This window comes from Aythya ferina (assembly GCF_964211825.1).
Source record: "Aythya ferina genome assembly, chromosome: Z".
Taxonomy (NCBI): Eukaryota; Metazoa; Chordata; class Aves; order Anseriformes; family Anatidae; genus Aythya; species Aythya ferina.
Window position 1 is genome coordinate 42,214,900 of NC_140299.1, and position 19,444 is coordinate 42,234,343.

Consider the following 19,444-nt stretch of genomic DNA (forward strand, 5'->3'; position numbering starts at 1 on the left):
TACAAAGGATCCACTTGATTCAAATATAAAAATATTTAAAATACAGTTTTCTATATCAAACACTTTTTTTCCCCCTACAGAACTGGTTACCTGAGGAGTCAGAGCAGATATGTGTTTCCTTGTTGAAGCAACTGAGCTGCTTCGACTTACTGGTCTTGAGGGCTTCCAATCTAATATTGCACTGCCATTATCAGGAGTGTATGTTTCTTCATCCCTGATCTCTGGAACCTGAAAGTATAAGCCTATGTGTCACTTTCAGTGCACAAAGTATGCTCTTTTTTGGAATGACACTGCTAAGACTGATTGAAATCTTTTTGTTTGTTTGTTTGTTTTAAATAAAGGATCAAACAAAACTTTGTAATTCTAGCTGAAATTCTGTTCTTATTTTGATAGTATTTCTCAGAGTTTAAGCAGCTGTGTTAAGTCATACACTCTCCTAGGAGGATAAATAATGCTAACAGCCACTTCTATGGCAGGTTCAATAAAGAAAACTCTATTCGAGTACATTTCAGTATTCTCTGATGTGTTAGTTTTTCCATCTTGAGAACACTAGCAAATTCTGAAGAAATCTTGTAAGAACTTTCTGTAGCAGTTCCATACACTAGAGCAACTTCATTTGCTGATTACTAGAGCCAACATTCCATCCTTGAATGTTGGCTATTTGGGACATACGCTTTCAAGACAGGTTCCAGGTAAAGCAAATTAATCTCCCTATGGAAAATTTCAACTTCAAAAATAATTGCAATTAGCAAATACTTTATTTCAAAGCTTATTTTACAAAAAAAAAAGAAAAGAGTTTCTCTACATGACATTACTCTATGCTGTTAATACTCAAGCTCTCGTATATGTGATTTTTTCATTCACTGCTATAGCACAAGAGAAAGTGAGCTGAAACTTTCTACAGTATCTGCTCTTAAATACTTAAAAAAAAGATCTCCTTTCTCCAGGTTGTTCAACAATCTTCAAAAATATTAAATTTAATTTGCAGATGACACCAAGTTAGATGTGCGTGTGTCGATCTGCTCAAGGGTAGGAAGGCTCTGCAGGAGGATCTGGACAGGCTGGACCGATGGGCTGAGGCCAACCGTATGAAGTTCAACAAGGCCAAGTGCCGGGTCCTGCAACTGGGGTGCAATAACCCCAAGCAGAGCTACAGGCTGGGAGATGAGTGCTTAGAAAGCTGCCAGGCAGAGAAGGACCTGGGAGTATTGGTTGATAGTTGGCTGAATAGAAGCCTGCAGTGTGCTCAGGTGGCCAAGAAGGCCAACGGCATCCTGCCTTGTATAAGAAGCAGTGTGGCCAGCAGGGCTAGGGAAGTGATTATCGCCCTCTACTCAGGTCTGATGAGGCCACACCTTGAGTACTGTGTTCAGTTTTGGGCCCCTCGCTACAAGAAGGACATAGAGGTAGGTGCTCGAGCGAGTTCAGGGAAGGCAATGAAGCTGGTGAGGGGCCTGGAGAACAAGTCTTATGAAGAGCGGCTGAGAGAGCTGGGCTTGTTCAGCCTGGAGAAAAGGAGGCTCAGGGGCGACCTTATCACTCTCTACAAGTACCTTAAAGGAGGCTTTAGTGAGGTGGGGATTGGTCTATTCTCCCCCATGCCTGGTGACAGGACGAGTGGGAATGGGCTAAAGTTGTGCCAGGGGTGTTTTAGGTTGGATATTAGAAAGAACTTCTTTACTGAAGGGGTTGTTAGGCACTGGAATGGGCTGCCCAGGGAAGTGGTGGAGTCACCATCTCTGGAGGTCTTTAAAAGACGTTTAGATGTTGAACTTAGCGATATGGTTTAGTGGAGGACTTTTTAGTCCTCTACTAAAGAGATTGGACTCGATGATCTTGAGATCCCTTCCAACTTAGACAACTGTGATTCTGTGATTCTGTAACTCAAAAATGATTTATTGCTACAAAAGTCTACTAGAAAAAGTCAAAACATTCATTTTCTCTTAAAACAGAAAACTGTTTAAGAATGCTGCAAAAAACTGTCACTAATACTACCTAAATACATGTAAGCCACATACTTAAGTTTCATCAATGGGCAAATATCCATTTCATTTTAACAACAGGAAGACGATTTTTTCTCAAACCAAAGGTCTTTCTTAGAGAGGCACTAAGTCTGGCACTTACATCTGTATCAGAAGCATCACCACCAAAGCCTTCCTGCATACATTGCGACCTTTGAAAAATTCTTTGTTGCCTGTATTCCACTTCTGAATCATATTCATTTGAATCTCTCAGAGTAGACAAACCACTATCAAAACAGCTTTCAGGTAGGCTGTCAACTTCACAGTTTATCCTTTGCATGGGGTCACAGAGGGCTAAAGAATCATAATCTTCATCCACACATGAAGAATGAGATGATCTAAAACACAAGTATTGAAAAAGAAAGACAACAGAGCAAACAAATTTTATTTCACAGTTGTTTTGTTCCAGCAAAATCTGAACCATTCCAGAATGTTCAGTTCTTTGAAATACTATCTATAAAGTTTAAGACATATGTCACTGCCCTACTTTGGCTTTCTAAATATTTTTTTCTAAAATCACATTTCTCAGGAATCTCAGATCATATACCTACTGCCCAAGTGTCAGTAAGAACCCCAGTTTATTTATATGCAGAAAAAAATATTTGCTTTAAAAAATCTGAAAATTTACATAATATGAAGACTTCAAAGGCAAAAAATGACTGTACATTGCTGATGGTTTAGCTAACTTTGGCCTTGATATGAGCAAACAATAACAAAACACAAAAAATAGTCATGGTATACTGTATCTTATTTATACGAATACATCCAGGCTTTTGCTCACAGAGATACATGGGCCAGTAATTACTAACTACAAATTCAGAAGAGAGGACAACTGAGTTCAAAAGCTCAGAGATGGTAGAAGAAGAAGACACTGTTTTGTTACAATTTGGCAGACCATGCAAAACTTTCTTTACATGAAAGCCCTTTCTTTCCTCTCTCCCTTCCTTCAAAGGCCATCTTTTTTATTTTCATTCTGGATGCTATAGCATAGAAAAATACTTAAATGGATGCAGTAATGACAGTATGGCTTAGAGAACAAAAAGGATTTACTTTTTATTTGTGCAAAAGAAGCTACAGAAAATAAAGATGAATAGAACAAATCTTAAAAGAATCAAACTTTTAAAAAAGTTTATTGAGGCTACAATCATTATCCTGCTCTGCATGAAGATAGGGACAGGCATAAATTAAAGTGAGGTAGAATAGATCTCCAAGTCACAGTGAGGAAGACAGAAACAGTTTGGTTCTGTGCTATGGGAATGCATGTGAAGCACAACAGACAATGTCAACAACAGACAGCGTAAGCGTCAATCCTTGTAAAGTTGGTATTCTGCCAAAGGGGCTGAGACCTCCCAATACAATGGCACACCACAGAAGAACACAATGGGGAGAATCATGGAATTGTGAAGCTGTTACTGAACCAAATGCATGTACCCAAATACAGGGGTGTTAGAGTCATCATTGTCACACACAACATGCAGAACTGTTTAATTTCCATCTTTGCAGACTATTGAATAACCACATGAAAAAGCATTATCTTTACTATGGAATATCACAGCATCCTTGCAATTTGTATTCACATACCTGCTAGCCTATAGCAAATTACTGACATACAAAAATGGTGCATGCAGTAACAAAGTTAAGCTTGTCAGACATCCACCGAAATAAAGGTCTTTATTAGTCAATTTTCAGCTTCACTGAAGCATGGATTCAATGCTGGGAATTTCATATGTGCTTCAAGTGAGTTAGACCAAGACATATTATACAGCTAAAAAGGAAAAAATGCACTTACTAGCATAAATGGCTTAGAACATTTTAGAATGCAAATCAGTATCTCTTAATGCTGACCTGATGTCAGGAGACAAAGTACTGGATATGAAGAGGTTTGGGGACATTTATATCTTCCTTCATACTATTAAATCATACATAATAAGAGTAAATTTTATTCCTGCCACATAAACTTTCTTCTAAAGTAGCTTGCATTTCTCACTTTTACGAAAATGGAAGGATGGCACCAAGTAGCAGTTATTAATAAATATTCTCAGAGAAGGACATCACTAACATCCAGAGATATTTTAGTTATTTCTTCCCTAGCCTCAGAAGATCACTCAATCTAATATGCAACTTACTAACAGCTGGCTCTCACAAAATTCCCCAGCAGAGGGAAATTGGTATTATCTGCATTCAGCAGAAGGAATCATTCTGTGATGAACAAAAATTTATAGCCTGCAAACACATGGAAACAGCAGAGCAACAGTACTGAATGAATGTGGATATTATTAGTATGAAGCAGAAGACAACACAATCACTACCAAAGACTTTCATCCCACTGGCAAAATATAAAACACAGGCTACTAAGAACTCTAACAGAGATCTATGTAGGGTTTGAAGTAACACCAAAAGAACAGTAAGACAAAATAATCTATTATTCGAGTAAGGACACACATTTTTCATGGCAATTCCAGCTATTTCAAAACAAAACAAGACAAAAAGTTTCATAAAATAGATCTATCTATTGATCTAATATCAATAGGTATCTAATATTGATCTAAATGATCTATAGAACTCAAACTTGTTCCCAGTGCCCAGTGATGTCAATGAGAGTCTCTGCAATGATCAAAAGAAGTTCTGATCAATGACTTGCATTCATTAGGTACAAAACCAATAAAGCTCTGACTAAATAAGATACTTGTGTTTAGATAACTTCCTGTTCTCTGTGGCTTTTATCCTGTTAATATCCAAGTGCATTCACTATTCTTGCATGTCAGTGGGAGATGAGGATTTTTATTCTCCTGAAGAATTAGGCCTATATACTTTTGTAATAATTATTAGAGGGAAAAAAAAAAAAAAAAAAAAAAAGGGTAAAGATATGGCCAAAACCATTTTATGTACTAAGTACCGAGAAGGCCAGGTAATAGAGGTCCTCAGTAGATTTTTATGGGTTTTTTTGCAGACAAGGATGAGAGATTAAGAGTAAAACCAGGAACAAAATAGTCTAAGATTAAACAAAAGGCTGTCTGAACTTTCTGTAATTTACAATTACCACTGAACAGAGCTTTCCTGAGCTTCCTGAAAACACTGAAAATATTCCTCTTGATTTCACTGTACTTTGGATCTTATGCTATGACCACATATTTATTTTGAATGAGGAAGAATTATTTTCTCTCTTACTTGACAATATTTGATTTGCTAAGACATTTGTGATGTCCAGCCTTTTTAAACATAGTAAAAGCAAACGTGGCTTACCTGTCATATCGTGGGTTTAAAGGAGACTGTCCACCGCTACATTTGGGACTGCTTCTAGAAATGGTACTTCCTGGTGAGGTGTTTGCTAACCGCTGAGACAGATACACAACAAGTGCATAAATTTGATGAACACATGATAATTCATCATGATAAAAGCGCAAATCATCAAAATTAGTACTCTATATTTTCATGTATATCCAAACACTTATTTTTAAATAACAGCACCCTTTAAATATGATTGGATGCCTAAAGGTCCACTATATCTACTATTTAGGCTCCACTGTTGCCTTAATACTGGACCTGCTAACCACACTCAATCACAAGACAATGGAATTTCCGAGAGGATTATTTCATTAACTACACCTATGAGATTTTGAGATCTCAATATTTTGAAAATATGACGTTTGAGATCTCAGTATTGAAAATATCACATTGACTACTACAATAAGAAGGAAAATGTCACCAGATGAGATGTAGTTTCCTTCCCTTGATGTGTTTTAGGGCATGGCAGCAAATTGAATGCCCGTTCAGTTTTTCCCTTCCTGGCCAGTATTCCCTCTGTGGGCCCATTATTCTGGCTTCGTTCTTTTAAAACAGTTACTTGCTTTCTTGGTGATGCAAGAGCTTGCCCAATTACTAGTTTTGGAGATTAGCAGGTTTCCCCATACCACAAAATAGCAATATAGAGTAGTTTTTTTGTAATTTTCAGTCCTTCCATTCTCTGGTTTGAAGGATGCTGTGTCACACCTGTTACAAAAGATCCCTGTACAGCTCCAATAGCCCTGAGCGAGGGCATACTATCAGCAGTCCCCGTTAGTGACTTGCCTGAACAGAAGTTCAAATTAGGTTAAGACAAAGAAGGAAGTTTTCTGAAGTGTGTTTTCAGTGGTAGAGTACTCCAATATATACAATTCAAACACATTTCCTTCAGTTCAAGAGAAATTATTGACTTATTCACCTCATCAGATATTTTTGGCCAAAACACATTAAAAAAATCACTAATTTCTAAAGCACATAGAAAATGGTTGTGCTTTAGCAAAAGCTCCGTTATTTCACATCAAAGTCTACTGAAATCCAACTACATGAGTATAACCCCGGAGTGAGACCACTCAAAAAATACCAGTTTTCTGGCTACCCACTGAAGGACAAACAATTTTGCATTTGGTGTGCTATTTCTTATTTCTTCTATCTTAAAGTATAACCTTACAAACTTATAATTACGTACCAATGACCTGTTGAACTTGCTGAAACTGTTTTCAAGTGCACTTCTTAAACCATCATTGCTGTCATGTAGTTTTCTGTTAGCTGATCTGACAAGGAAATATAGTTTAACTTGCAGAAGTATAGCAAAGAACAATATATATATATAACTTATAGCAAAGAAAAATAAATATATATATAACTTATAGCAAAGAAAATTTGAAAAAATACACATTTAAAAAAAAAAAAAAAAGTTTCCTTTTTCTTTAGGTGAACAGCAAGGAGTAATGTGGGACCAGAATTGTGATGTCAGATACTCAAACAAATAATTGTTGATAATTAAAAAGCACTGTAAAGTTCAGCCTCCACTGGCAGTCTGGGAAACTCTGCTTTACTTCCATGTTATGATCTGAGGGGTTGAAAGACACACACAAAAAAAAATGATGTGGGAGTAAACTGGTACAGACATTCCTGAAATAAAACATAACTATCCTTTAAGTGTTGCTGAGACTACTTTAAACACAGACGTATTCAGCTGCTTGAAAGAAAGAATGTGATTAAGAATGAACTAAAGATATAACAAACTATTCATTATTATCCTCCTTGAAAGCAAAACTCTCTGTGTGCCTCGTATAGTACTGCATACACTTACTACTTTACAGACTGGGAGTTACTGGAGAAGAAAAGTCAATGAAAAGGGAGCCAAAGTAATGATATTTAGAATAGTATGGATCGATTCAAATCTCATTCAGTTTATCAGAAAAAAATAAAAGTCAGCAAGGCTAAAAAAAAAAAAAAGGATAAAAAGAAAAGAAATAAATAAATAAATATTAGTGGTTCCACTGTGACACACAACCAAATACTAAATTCAAGAAGCTGCCACCTGTGCTGGATAAATGTTCAATACCTGGCTCCTGGCTGCCTGAGTCAGTGGAGAGCTCAGTCTAAAAGCAAATGGCACAGGATGACTCTCCAAACAAGCAGCATGAAAAAAAAACCAGAGGTGGTTTTAGAAGACATAAACAGAACATGGGTAGGCTACCAAAAACTTGTTTGTATTGAAGTTGTCTGGTGCACAACTACTTTAAGCTAAAAATAAGAATCAGGAATGCAACTAATGCCATTCCAAATGGATTCAGCCTTCTCAAAGTGAGTATACAAGAAGTGGGATCTGATAGGCCTTTTTTTTGTTTGAGGAATGAGGAGCTCAAACAAAAACGTCAAGGAGAAACACAAAACTCAGATGCCATAGCAGTATCTTGTCATAATTATCTGACTTGAGAACACAGGAACACAAACTTAAGCAATAATAAAGATCAGCAGACTACCTTAAATGAGCATAGAGTCCATTTTAGTACTTTTACTTGCTATTTTTCTCAAATCTCATACTAGTCTATTTCAGAACTACAAAAATGCTTATCTATGACTATGTTGCGACAAAGCTTGTTAATAAAATCTGAATTACTGAGGACTTACTGAAGCATTTCAATTTGTCTTTCCAGATTATCCCTGTCTTCAGTATACTCGCGGATTATTTCTAGGTCTCTGAAAAAAAAAGAAAAAAGAAAAAAAAAAAGAAATTATTCTTTACAGAATACCCTTTTTATTTTTATATTGCTCTTGGTGGAGGGCTACACTCAACAGGTAACATTTATAAAGGTAATAAGTATGGGGGTGGAGGGAAGATAATTCTAAAAGATAATTCTGAATTCAATTTCACTGTTTACACCATTGCTGAATTATGTTAAAAGCAGTTTTACACAAAACAAGTAACCTGATAATTTAATTGATCTATGAAAGTAAATCTCAACAAAGACTGTGAATGAAAAGTAAAAAAAAAATAAATAAAAATCAATGAAATCATATGAGCTGACTCACTGAAATACTTTCTGTGTTTTATGGGGGTAATAGTGTAATGACACTGTTATAAAGACTCTGGATTACCCTGAAAATCTAGAAGCAGCTGTTGGAAAAAACAGTTGAGATAAATGTGGGAGGCTCCCAAAACTATTTTCCCTAATATTCATAGAGATATTCATCAGAATGCAAGTCATGGAGGAAAAAACTTTTACTCCTAACTGAAGTCCCGATAAAATCAATGGGCTTCCTTGAACAGTTATCAAAGTTTGCATCATGTTCAGAACTTGCTCTCTCAGAGACCTGATAAGCAAAGTGAGTAACAGTCATGGTGCCAACTTTGCCAATGGCAAATTTAGAAAATAAGTTACCAACTTTACTTAGTAACTGTATCAGATAAAAGATTTTTTTTCCTGGTGAAAAGAATGAAGTAGAAAAATCTTACCTCTCCGTGTTTAAAGTCTGATCTGCATACTCGCTTTTCAAGCTATCTAATTCACTTTGTAGGAAAGCGATATTTGTCTGTGCTTCTAGGAGATCTTTCTTAAGTTTCTGATTTTCCTGTAAAAAAATGAAGATGTGAGATAATAGCTGTCACAATCATCTCCATAAAATGCTGAAATATTGTAATGCTTAAATAAAAGCCATCAAAATCAAATAAAAATGAAACACGAGGAAATCTCAACAGAGAGGAAGAAAGAGAAGAGGAGCACTTTAAAACATCAGAGAAATCTGTAAAGTAACAAGCAAGAACCACAATGAATTTTGATTTTTGGATTTCACAGTCACACATAAATGGGACTATGTTATTTCAAGCCATTTCTAAATGTAATACCTAGAATGTGCATGCATTAATCTAGAACTGTTAATTTTTTTTGCAATTTAAAGATATCTATAAACATATCAACAACTTTAAAAGTTTATCTCTTAGCTTAATCATTAAATTATTTATTTAATTTAAATTATTCTATTAAATAGCATTAAATGCGGGAAGAAAAAAAACAATTATTGCAAAAAGCAAAAATTGAGAATAAATTAATATCCTAATGATAATCACTTCTTACCAGCAACATATCATGTATTCTTTTTTTCAGTTCAACCACATCTTCCCTGTGATTTATGCTTCTGGATTGCTCCTCCAGCTAGGATGGTTTAAAAAAAAAAACCACTCAATTAACGTACATTCTTAATTGTTCTCATTCAAAATATGTAAAATGTAACGGAGATTATGTTAAATAACCCCAACAGTGTGTTACAGCTATTGAAGTTTTTAAAACCCATAGTATTGCCAGCTGCATGAGTAGGGAGAATTATTCCAAGAATTATTCCAAAATTTTGTAGTCTTCTATAAGATTTTTTAAGATTTTTAAGATTTTTAACATTTGAAAGAAATGTACTAGATGACAAAACCACTAGTTATTACTACACTAGCAGTGTAGTACCATAGTGAATTAGTATATTGGGATTGACAATTTCATCTAAGTCTATTAATTAGAAGTACTTAGTGGTAATGTATTAGCCTGTTTCTAATGTATCAAAAACAAGACAGGTAACTGCAGTGTTAATATCTTCATAGACCTAGAAAATTATTCAGCAATGGAATTTGGCAATTTGGTCTCTATCCTAAGTATTTCACTAAATTACACAAAATGTATATAACAGCACAGAACCACAACACAACCCAAAAAATGATTTGAAGTTGTGATTTACCTATACACATTAAATTAAAAAAACTACATCATGATTAACCATCTTGGAGAAGGCATTTCATAAAGTCAGCATCTCTTACAACACTTTAAAAATTCTAGCCATGAGTACAAGTTACTTACCTTTCTAAGTTTTTTTATTGTCACCTGGAGATCCCCAACTTCAGTATCATATTGGCGCTTCAACTCATTTAGTGCTTCTTCAGCTTTTCGTTTCTCCTGTAATATAAGTTATCTTACATTGTTGACATAGGTTTCAAATGTTTTCTAAAAGATGTATCCATCAATTTGGAAAGCCAAACATTTTCCCATTAGATTAATATGTGTAATTTTGTCTTTCCATTAAGTCTAAAACCCCTTCCTTAAGATCCACTGATACTGATTCTATTATTGCAGTCCACTTATGAAATATTCACAGAAATGAAACAATGAGTTGGAAGTGAAGTCATGTGTCAATTCCATGCTTGCTTTCATCTCACAGTCTCCAATGCTAAGCATTTTCAATCACTTAAGTAAAGCCAAAAGAGGAGTGTTCAAATTTTACTTTTACATATATGTAGGTATGTATTACATATACAGATGTGTGTACACACACACAGACATGCAAGTCAAGGCACTGAACCCTTCTCAAACTAGTCTTCCATGGTTTTGCACACAACATCCTGGTAATAGCACTACTGTGCCACCATCACTTACTTACATACTTTCTTTGAATTTTTTGCTTGCAAGTGTTTGAATATGACAGGCCCACATTAAGTAAAAGGTATGCTGATGACAACATCTTTAGTCATTAAAGTTTCACATAGTACTCGGTCTTAAATCAAGTGCAGTATTGGGGATATTATTTTAATTCCAAGAAATTGTGAAAGGAAGTTTCACCAGGAAGGGTTTGGGATTGACAGAGAAAAGAATGGTATGCGCCCAATGATGCAGATGAGCATGCATTCAGCTCCCACCTCCCCACCCCCCTCCAGCATTCTCAGGTACCAAGGTGTGTGGGTTTTTTTTGGAAGACAGGCTGTGCTTCCACACAGAAAAAGCATGTGTGGACTTTGCTCAGAATGCAGTACTTTCCTGCCTGAGATGCTGACATCCGTGTGCTAAAATGATAATCTGTCAAAGTAATCAGTTTAGGCTGGATTCTCTGCTGGCACCTATACTGGACTCCTAAGTATTGCTTGGTAACTATTTGCTTCCCCTGAAGAAACAAAATAGAGGGTAGGCTCACACTGCAGATACTATCGTGCAAAGGCAGGTGTCACGGTGGCATGAGTGAGATCACTGGCAAACAATAGCCCTGAGTACAGGCTCTAAGATTAATGGCTTAGCACAATCCCACAAAGTAAATATCTTACATTTACTCTCGGGGTGTTTTAGTAGGTGGAGTATGCAGAGCTATGAGCTATGGGGAACATTCAGGAGTGTACTGAGAAGAACGTTGTGGGAAACAAGTTAGAGCCCATTTTCGATATCAGGGTGTGAAAGGTGAAACCTCAATCCATGCAACTCAGCAACAACCTGAGAACTAACACTGATGACTTCTTCGCAATGTTGCCTGGCCATTTCTTTGGCACTTAAATCCAAAGAACAGATCTAGCATAAGCACTGCAAACTACAAAGGGTCCTTTTAAAACCTGAAACATAAACTACATTCACATAATAGATAGCAGACTTTTACATAGATAGTATGTGATTGAGGATGTCCTCCAATTGAACAAACGCACACACCCTGGTCATATTTTTACAGTACTGGACAAGTTTTTCAGGACTTCTTCCAGCGATTTACTACTTTTTGCAGAACAGAAATTTTCCACAACAAACTTGTTATCTAAATATAAATGCATACTCTCCCTGGAAATGGCAAGTTTTTCTGTACTGAGGCCTGTATTATCATTTGTTAAATATATTACAATACACTATTTTGTTGGAACTATAACATTTTTATGTCATTGTATTTTGTTACTAGGAAAAAAAAAGATTTTGATGCCACAGTAGGAATTTTTTGTCCTCTATAGAAAAAGACAATGTTTGAAGCAAATCTGTCAGAACACTTTTTACTTTCACAGATCATTTGCTAAAAGATATTTAAAATCAGCAAGATGGCTGACTGCACTTTTTGCTTCTTATCCTGCAAATACTTTGAAGAAAGAATATATAACAAATATACAGAGGTTCAATATATGGTGCATCCTACCAAACTAATTACAAGAACCATAGTTTATGTTTTAATCAGTGAATTTCTTATGCCCACATAAGAATACTTTGCATGAACAACAGCTCATATTATATATACTACAAAGTCTGGTTTATCGTATGTGAATTTAGTAACAGTTCAACATGAAGCAGACAAGACAGGTAGGGTGGATTTCCTGTATTGCTTTCTGCTTAGAATTACACAGACGTGCAGTTTTATTATATCTTTCAATGAGAAAGAGGAAGAGAGTTCTTGTACTTTGCCATCAAGACTACAAGTGGGCTGAAACAAAGGCTAAAACCTGAGTACACTGAAACAGAAAATATCCCATCAACTTCAAGAGGTCACAACTGTCACACCATATCATCACAAACACCCTCTCTCCTCTAGAAGTCTAAAATAAGACTGCAGCACCACAACGTAACAACAGGGGAAAGAAAGGTCACTGCTCTAGTCAGATGTACAAATTAGGAACAAATTATTTAAGCATTAATTTCTACATAAATTCATCTATTAGCAGTAATAAAAGCAGTAATAAACTGCTTTACATCACTATTTTCTTACCAAAGAAAAAGAGATTTTTTTTTCTCCGTTTATTACATCTGAGCAGCCATTCCCCTTTGAGGAAGCATTAAGAGAATACATTTCCCATCTCATGGATATTTTCTTTTCATCCAGGCCCTGCTTTCATTGGCTTTGAGCCAGTCGATCAGCATCAAAGACACACCTGTCCATCAATCCTGCATAAATCCACTGAGAGTTCCGTCATTACAAAATAGTGTAAATACAAAATACTCACTTCCTTTTTAACTTTATGCTCCGCAGCCTGTATCCGTTGTTCCATCTCTTCCTCCAGCTCACTGAGCTGAGCTGCCGCTTTATCCTGAGCTCTAAAATTTAAAAGTAAATTCTCTCTTAGGACTTGCCTTGTGTCTTGACAAAAAGTTATGTGAAAAAAAATTGCCGGCCTCCACTGAAACAAATTAGACAGAGATGGAAACAGTTGAGCACTGCCCAGACTTTGCAACTGGTGTGGTTGGGAACCTAAATCACAAATTAATTTGAAAATACAGGCAAATTAGATTTTAAATAACAGCTGACAGCAGATGATTAATATGAAAGACATCACATCACATTTTGAAAATGAAGTTACAAAGATAAAAGGCCCCTCTGGTTATTCTATAATGAGACTTCGAAAGGATAACTACTTGCAGCAACTTGCAGCACCGACACATGGAAAATCTGTCCTTAGCTCCGGAGAAGCAAAAATACATTTTTTCAAATGAAATTGTAATGGGAGAGTATGCTAAACCTCAAAGGTACAGCCATGGAAGAGGAGTCAAAATGCATTAAGACATTAAACATAAGAACACAGACAGAATTTATCCAAAGTATGAACAGGGAATGTTTATGCACATGTGCATATAAGCTAACTTTAGAACTCAGTTTATGAAAACACTCAGGCATATTTTGGCATTGACTTCCAGTAGTTTAATCCAACAAAGTGCGAAAGAGAAAAATGTAACTGCATAAGTGAACTAGAAGCACAACTCACTATACCTTTTGACAGCAATGGCCAAGGTTTCCATCTCTGTGCTTTGAAGCTTGATCTCTCGGATGAAGTTCTTAATGACATGTTCGTATGACTGGATTAATCCTGGTTCCACTATGTGTATGTTCTGATACAGAACACTGACTTGCTCTTGTCTGAAAAAGACAGATACCTTTTTAACAGACTTACTTGGAACAATGTTCTGTAAGAGGTTTGAAAAATGTATTACAAATGAAGGTATTCCCCTTTATTGCCTATTTTTAAAATTTAACAAGTTAAATACAGACATTGAACATTCAGCAAGATAGGTCTGTGTTATTCTAAATTATTTTTACTCTTTCAATTTCTTTTAACATAGCTACTGTAGAAAAATCTTTTTTAGTTTTAGTCAATTTTTTGTACTTATATTTGTGATGTATTGAAGAGCATGCCACTGGAGTAATCCACAATACAAATCAATATTTCTGGTGGCTGTAATGTTAATTATAATCTGTGGAGAGGTATAATGCTATAGCAAGCTGCATAAAAATGTGAAAGTGAGTAAGTACACCAACCACCTAAGTAAAAATGGATGTTTAAGATACAGTAGGGGCTGATCATATGTCCTGTGACACCACCACATGGGGTAAAATGACAGAGGTTTGCTAGCTAGGCTGAAAACTAAATACAGGTAACAATATCTTTGTAGCAATATGGAAATATGCATGGCCTGCAAAATTCAGAAAAGCAAAAAGCTACCCACAGAGGCACAGAAGCAAAGACAGCTACCTGTACAAAGTCTGATGCTCCCCATCTGTTAGACATTTAGTCTTCAGATATATTGTATAAGTGGGCAGATTTGTAGAGAAAAATAAAATACTCCTCTCTCATTTAAAACAAATTATTTTGGTGCTGAAATCTGCACCCCTAACAATGACAGCCCTGTTTTATTCCACAAAAACAGTACATAAATAAAAGAAAAAAAAATTGTAAGAAGCTAATTTTACATATAACTCTTATGTGAAAGACAACTAATATATAAAGAAAAAATAAAAAGTCTCTGTAGATCTTTTAAGTTATTAAAAGACTTCCTGAAATTTATACTGCTTCTTAATGGCTGCCCCAATGCAGGAATACAATGTTCTGATTCCCACTTAATCTGGACTCATTCCTGTAGATTGTGTACAGTTTTAATTGTCAAAGCAAACCATTTTGACAAGATGCAAAATAGCATAAGCACCAAAATGTTATTACACAGATTAGTTTGTAAAAAGCTCTGATTTCTGGTCATACCATTATTAATGTCAGGTAACAGTTTGTATTAAAAGCCAGCTTAGTTCGAATAACTGGATTATCATAAGGCAATTATATGATACCTACCTATCTATATATATATATATATAATATATCAGAGAAAATTCTATAACATCAGAATTTAGCAATTCTAAGGACAACTGAAGCTGACTGCCCTGTAGACGATATACCGGAACATAGGCAGGTATTTGAGAATTTACAGATTTAAAAAAAAAAAAAAAAAGTAAAACGGAAAAGCAGGTCTACAAAGGTGCAGGAAGCAGACCAGTCATGAGGAAATACATCATACCAGTGGCAGAAATGTAAACAGAAATAATGTTTTGCAATTTCTAGTCACACGCCATATCTAACATATCACAAATACCTGTCCTCTTTTTATTGTTACAGGAAAGCTTAACCTCTAATTTAATGATCCTCCTTATTAGAGAGCTGCTACTCTTCTATGAAAGGCAGTGCTAATGAACACATTCACTACAAGCATGATATCAACATTCAGTGTGGTTTTCCCACCTGAGGTACTTCCAGAGTTTAAACTATCAACATTCCAGCACTCTGCTTCTTCTTTATTACAGCTGTACCAGAATTGCTCCTTTAGCTCAGATTTCCATTTTAAACAATTAAATGTTTCAGGAAACCATAAAATAAGTTTCCAGATGAAATGCAGATACTTATTTCAATACACAGGAACATAACACCATCACAGAAAATACAGATTTACTGAAGCCAGAGGCATTTTTGTGTACCTACATGTTTCTGTCTTGCAAATGGTCTCATTTATAAAGCCTTAGGTTTTAGGTGTATTCAGTAACTACAGAAGTTAAACTTAAAGTAAACTTGACTCTGACTATGTATGCATACAATTTCATTTAAATAACATTTAAATAGAATAATATCAAGGTTCACAAAACGTATGGTTACAATAACATACAGATTTATCTGATCATCAGATGACACAACATATGTAAAAGCAACATATCATTAAAGAACTCCCCAGACATATGTTTACTCAGTATTCTACATGTACCTTTAAGAAACTGTTAAGGGACGTTTTCCTTGGCAACCACACTCAGATAAAATAACACCATTAAAAATGCTAAAATCGGGAAAAAAATTCATTTAAAATCTGCCTTCCTTTCACTCTGTACTATTACGTCATTCAGACATATGTGAAATTTCTGTGCTGAAAGATTACAGCACAATAAAGAAATTTAGAATGCTTGTGATAACAGCACATATCACAGAATAAGTTTATGATTCAGGTTCGCCGGGTCTCAGTTAAATTCCAAGTGTACAACAGATCGGTTGTATTTAAACACTGAATTCCAAGTATCAGCAACTGGATAAACAGTAAGTTGAGTGTCCCGAAGTGATACCATTCACAGATTTCCTACTACACTTCCATTACTGCTGATTAGCCTTGAAGCTGGAGTATGACTGTACATGTACTTCAAAAATTACAAAATGCAGTCTCTCTGTAGTCCCTTTACTTGAAATTCCATTTAGTCTGCTAGCTGGATATGATAACATATGCTGCATCTCATAAATTCCTGGCACTTCAGCAGTCGTCCTTCAGAGGTGTAAACACCTCACCAAAACTGCTTACAGAACAGTCTTAAATTTTAGATAAAAGCAGATACGGTGCATATTTGAAATTAGCTGCTGAAGAATGTCACTTCTTCACACAGTGTCAATGTACACATACCCCTTTAGAAGTGTGGCATGTAAAACAGAAATGGCACTAGCCACAGCAAGATGAACAGAGGTTATCAATCTTCTGAGGCAAATACATTCAACTCAAGTTAGGTCAGTGCATATAACTTTTAGGAATAAGAAATACAAATTCAAGATCTGTATTCTGGAATTATCTTTTTTTCTGTTAGATTTCATTGTTGCCAGGGAAATGCCTACTAATGACCTTATTTCCTACAAAGCAACCAAACAGTGGCAAAATTACTTTTTACTCGATGTTAACACAAAACATACATTACTTGAGCAAACATTTACCTGAGACTCTTCCAAATCACAGCCTACCAATTTATGGTAGGATATTTAAGGACCTACATGACTTATTTTCACAAGGAATATACGGTTATCTTGGTACTCTGTCTTTCTTGCCCCATCCTGTGCAGGGTTCGTCATTTGCTAACTTCAGGTCAAAGAAGCTACATCCAAAAAACTACACTGTACAGAATCTTGGAAAGGACATGCAAGACTTTTTTAGATAAAAGTTGGCCACTGAAATTCTCAGTGACACTCACCTGTGAGCTTCTATGGCAGCCTTACAGGATATCTCAATTAAAAACATCAATCAACAAGTACTGCAGCAACAGGAAAATGCAGGAGAAATGAATTAAAGCAACAAAATTGATGGGACTCTACTTGATTACTTACACCTTCAGCAAGCAGTAATACATTTTCATGAACTGGGAAGACTCTTACTGACTTAATCACTCCAAGCATCCATGATTAGCATAGAGCACGTTGTGATAATATTTTATACTTTCACTGGATTTTAGAAGGATGCAGTTACATACACTGTATATCAGCATGCAATAAGTATTTGATGATTAAGAGAAGAATTGTTCTTAATCATCTCTTTCATATTTTAAATCACTCCTCTACATGCTTTGCTAAGCATTAGTGACATCACTGCAGCGGGACAAACTAGTTGCTATAGATATTGCCTAATTTATTTGTTTATCTCCAGTTCTCCTGGACATGCTATTTCTTTCTGCAAATGTATTAGTTACTCAAAATTATTTGTCAAGGGAGATTTCACAAACAGACTTTACTGAGCTGACTCCTGAACACTGAATAGTCTTTGCTCTGAACAAAAAAGGAAACTAAAATGCCTTTGCTTCAGTTTCAACAAAATTCATATGAAATGCTCAGGTTTGTCCTTTAAAATTAGCGTTTCTTGAAACCCACAAATCCCCTTTTAAATAGATTAAAAGCTGTACCCCTTTAAGTTCCACACAAACACAGCTGTAAAGCTTCACAATTGCATAGAAAGAGCATTTTCAAATACAACATGAAAGAAACTGTCACTTTGGACCCTCTGGTTCTATGCTGGTATCGTCTACCATGAAGTATAAGCACAAAGCACTTATAAGCACTTATAAGCACAAAGTACTTACAAAAAAGTACATTATCCTGACCAGATACTGGTCTCACTTTACCTTACCTCATCTCAAAGGTTTTACTAGTTTAGGTTCTCTGTAAAATTATTAACTGTAATTATATTAATTGTAATTGTATTAACTAACTAATGTTTTAATAACTTCACATAATACTGTATTACATAGAGTTACTGCATTACAGAAATAAAATAAATCTGCCCTGATGATAATGCCATCTGTAATATGATAGATTTAAAATACCAAAGTAGAATGGAGAAAGAGCAGAGGAAAAAAAAAAAAAGAAAAGAAAAAAAAAAAAAAAAAACACAAAACAAAGATTAGAGATATCAGATACTTAGATGATATTACATGGCATAATTTTATTTAAACCAATTCATATCAATTCACATTATTGTTTTAAATGGCTGAATGACAGTTTGCCTACCAGTCCACACTCCAAATGCAGCTCAAAGGAAGTTGGTGGAATGTATCAAAGAAGAGTAACTCTGAGTTTCTTACATGTATTCCCTATCTAGTTGCAAAGAAAGTTTGTTATGTTACATGTTCTGTTTAGTCTGACAGATTGGGCTGTATTTGTAGTGCAGTTCTCCACCAAGTAAAAGGCAAAGTGCAACAAGCTTTCAGAAAACAGACAAAAATCAAAGATTTGACAGTGATGTTATAATACCACTTCCCCTGGCATGGTAATGATTCAGTGTTTTTTCCACCACTATTTTGTGTATATTTACCAGGGTCTGCTTTAGAAAGGTAGAGACTTACAAAGGTACCAGCAGAATTTCAGGGCCCACCTGTGCAGAGCACTCAGGAAAACACAACGCAGCAGGACAAGATAGAAGCCCACTTGGACTGGAAGTGGGCTAAAGAATCTCACTGGGCTAGGACTGCAATGAGAGGTAAAAAAATGAGACCAAATTGTTCTCCAGCAAGAGCTTCTACATTAACTCAAAAGAGGTCTTTCTGTCTACATATATATATATATGTATATGAAAAAGACATATATAGGAAAAGACATATATATAAATATATAATATAAATATTTATATATATGTCTTTTCCACAACATCCATTGCTGCTTTTCTGATCTTTGCCTTCACTTTTGTCCTCTTTCTTAGCCATGTTACTACCTGCAGACTTACAGTCCCCAACTTTCAAACTTTCTCTTTGATTTGTTGACCCAGACATCCTTCAGGCACCTGAAAAATACAGCTTCTGATTTTGTATGTGCAGGTAGAAGCAAA

General features: G+C 35.5%; 1 protein-coding gene across 2 annotated transcripts in view; it reads right to left on the reverse strand.

Annotated features, from left to right (window-relative positions):
* Positions 1–19,444, reverse strand: part of RASEF (RAS and EF-hand domain containing) — a 39,815-nt gene that overhangs the window by 14,985 nt on the left and 5,386 nt on the right. The window contains exons 1-11 of one of the 2 annotated variants that reach the window (XM_084504399.1): positions 17,325–17,384; positions 13,782–13,928; positions 13,021–13,111; positions 10,151–10,246; positions 9,386–9,463; positions 8,767–8,882; positions 7,941–8,009; positions 6,490–6,574; positions 5,265–5,356; positions 2,125–2,359; positions 91–228 (exon numbers count right to left, since the gene is read on the reverse strand). In XM_084504399.1, the coding sequence (XP_084360525.1) occupies positions 91–228; positions 2,125–2,359; positions 5,265–5,356; positions 6,490–6,574; positions 7,941–8,009; positions 8,767–8,882; positions 9,386–9,463; positions 10,151–10,246; positions 13,021–13,111; positions 13,782–13,928; positions 17,325–17,371 (1,194 nt within the window). In that variant the 5' untranslated portion in view covers positions 17,372–17,384. Of the gene's footprint in view, positions 1–90; positions 229–2,124; positions 2,360–5,264; positions 5,357–6,489; positions 6,575–7,940; positions 8,010–8,766; positions 8,883–9,385; positions 9,464–10,150; positions 10,247–13,020; positions 13,112–13,781; positions 13,929–17,324; positions 17,385–19,444 lie in introns of those variants that run through there. The other variant, XM_084504398.1, reaches the window with a different exon arrangement.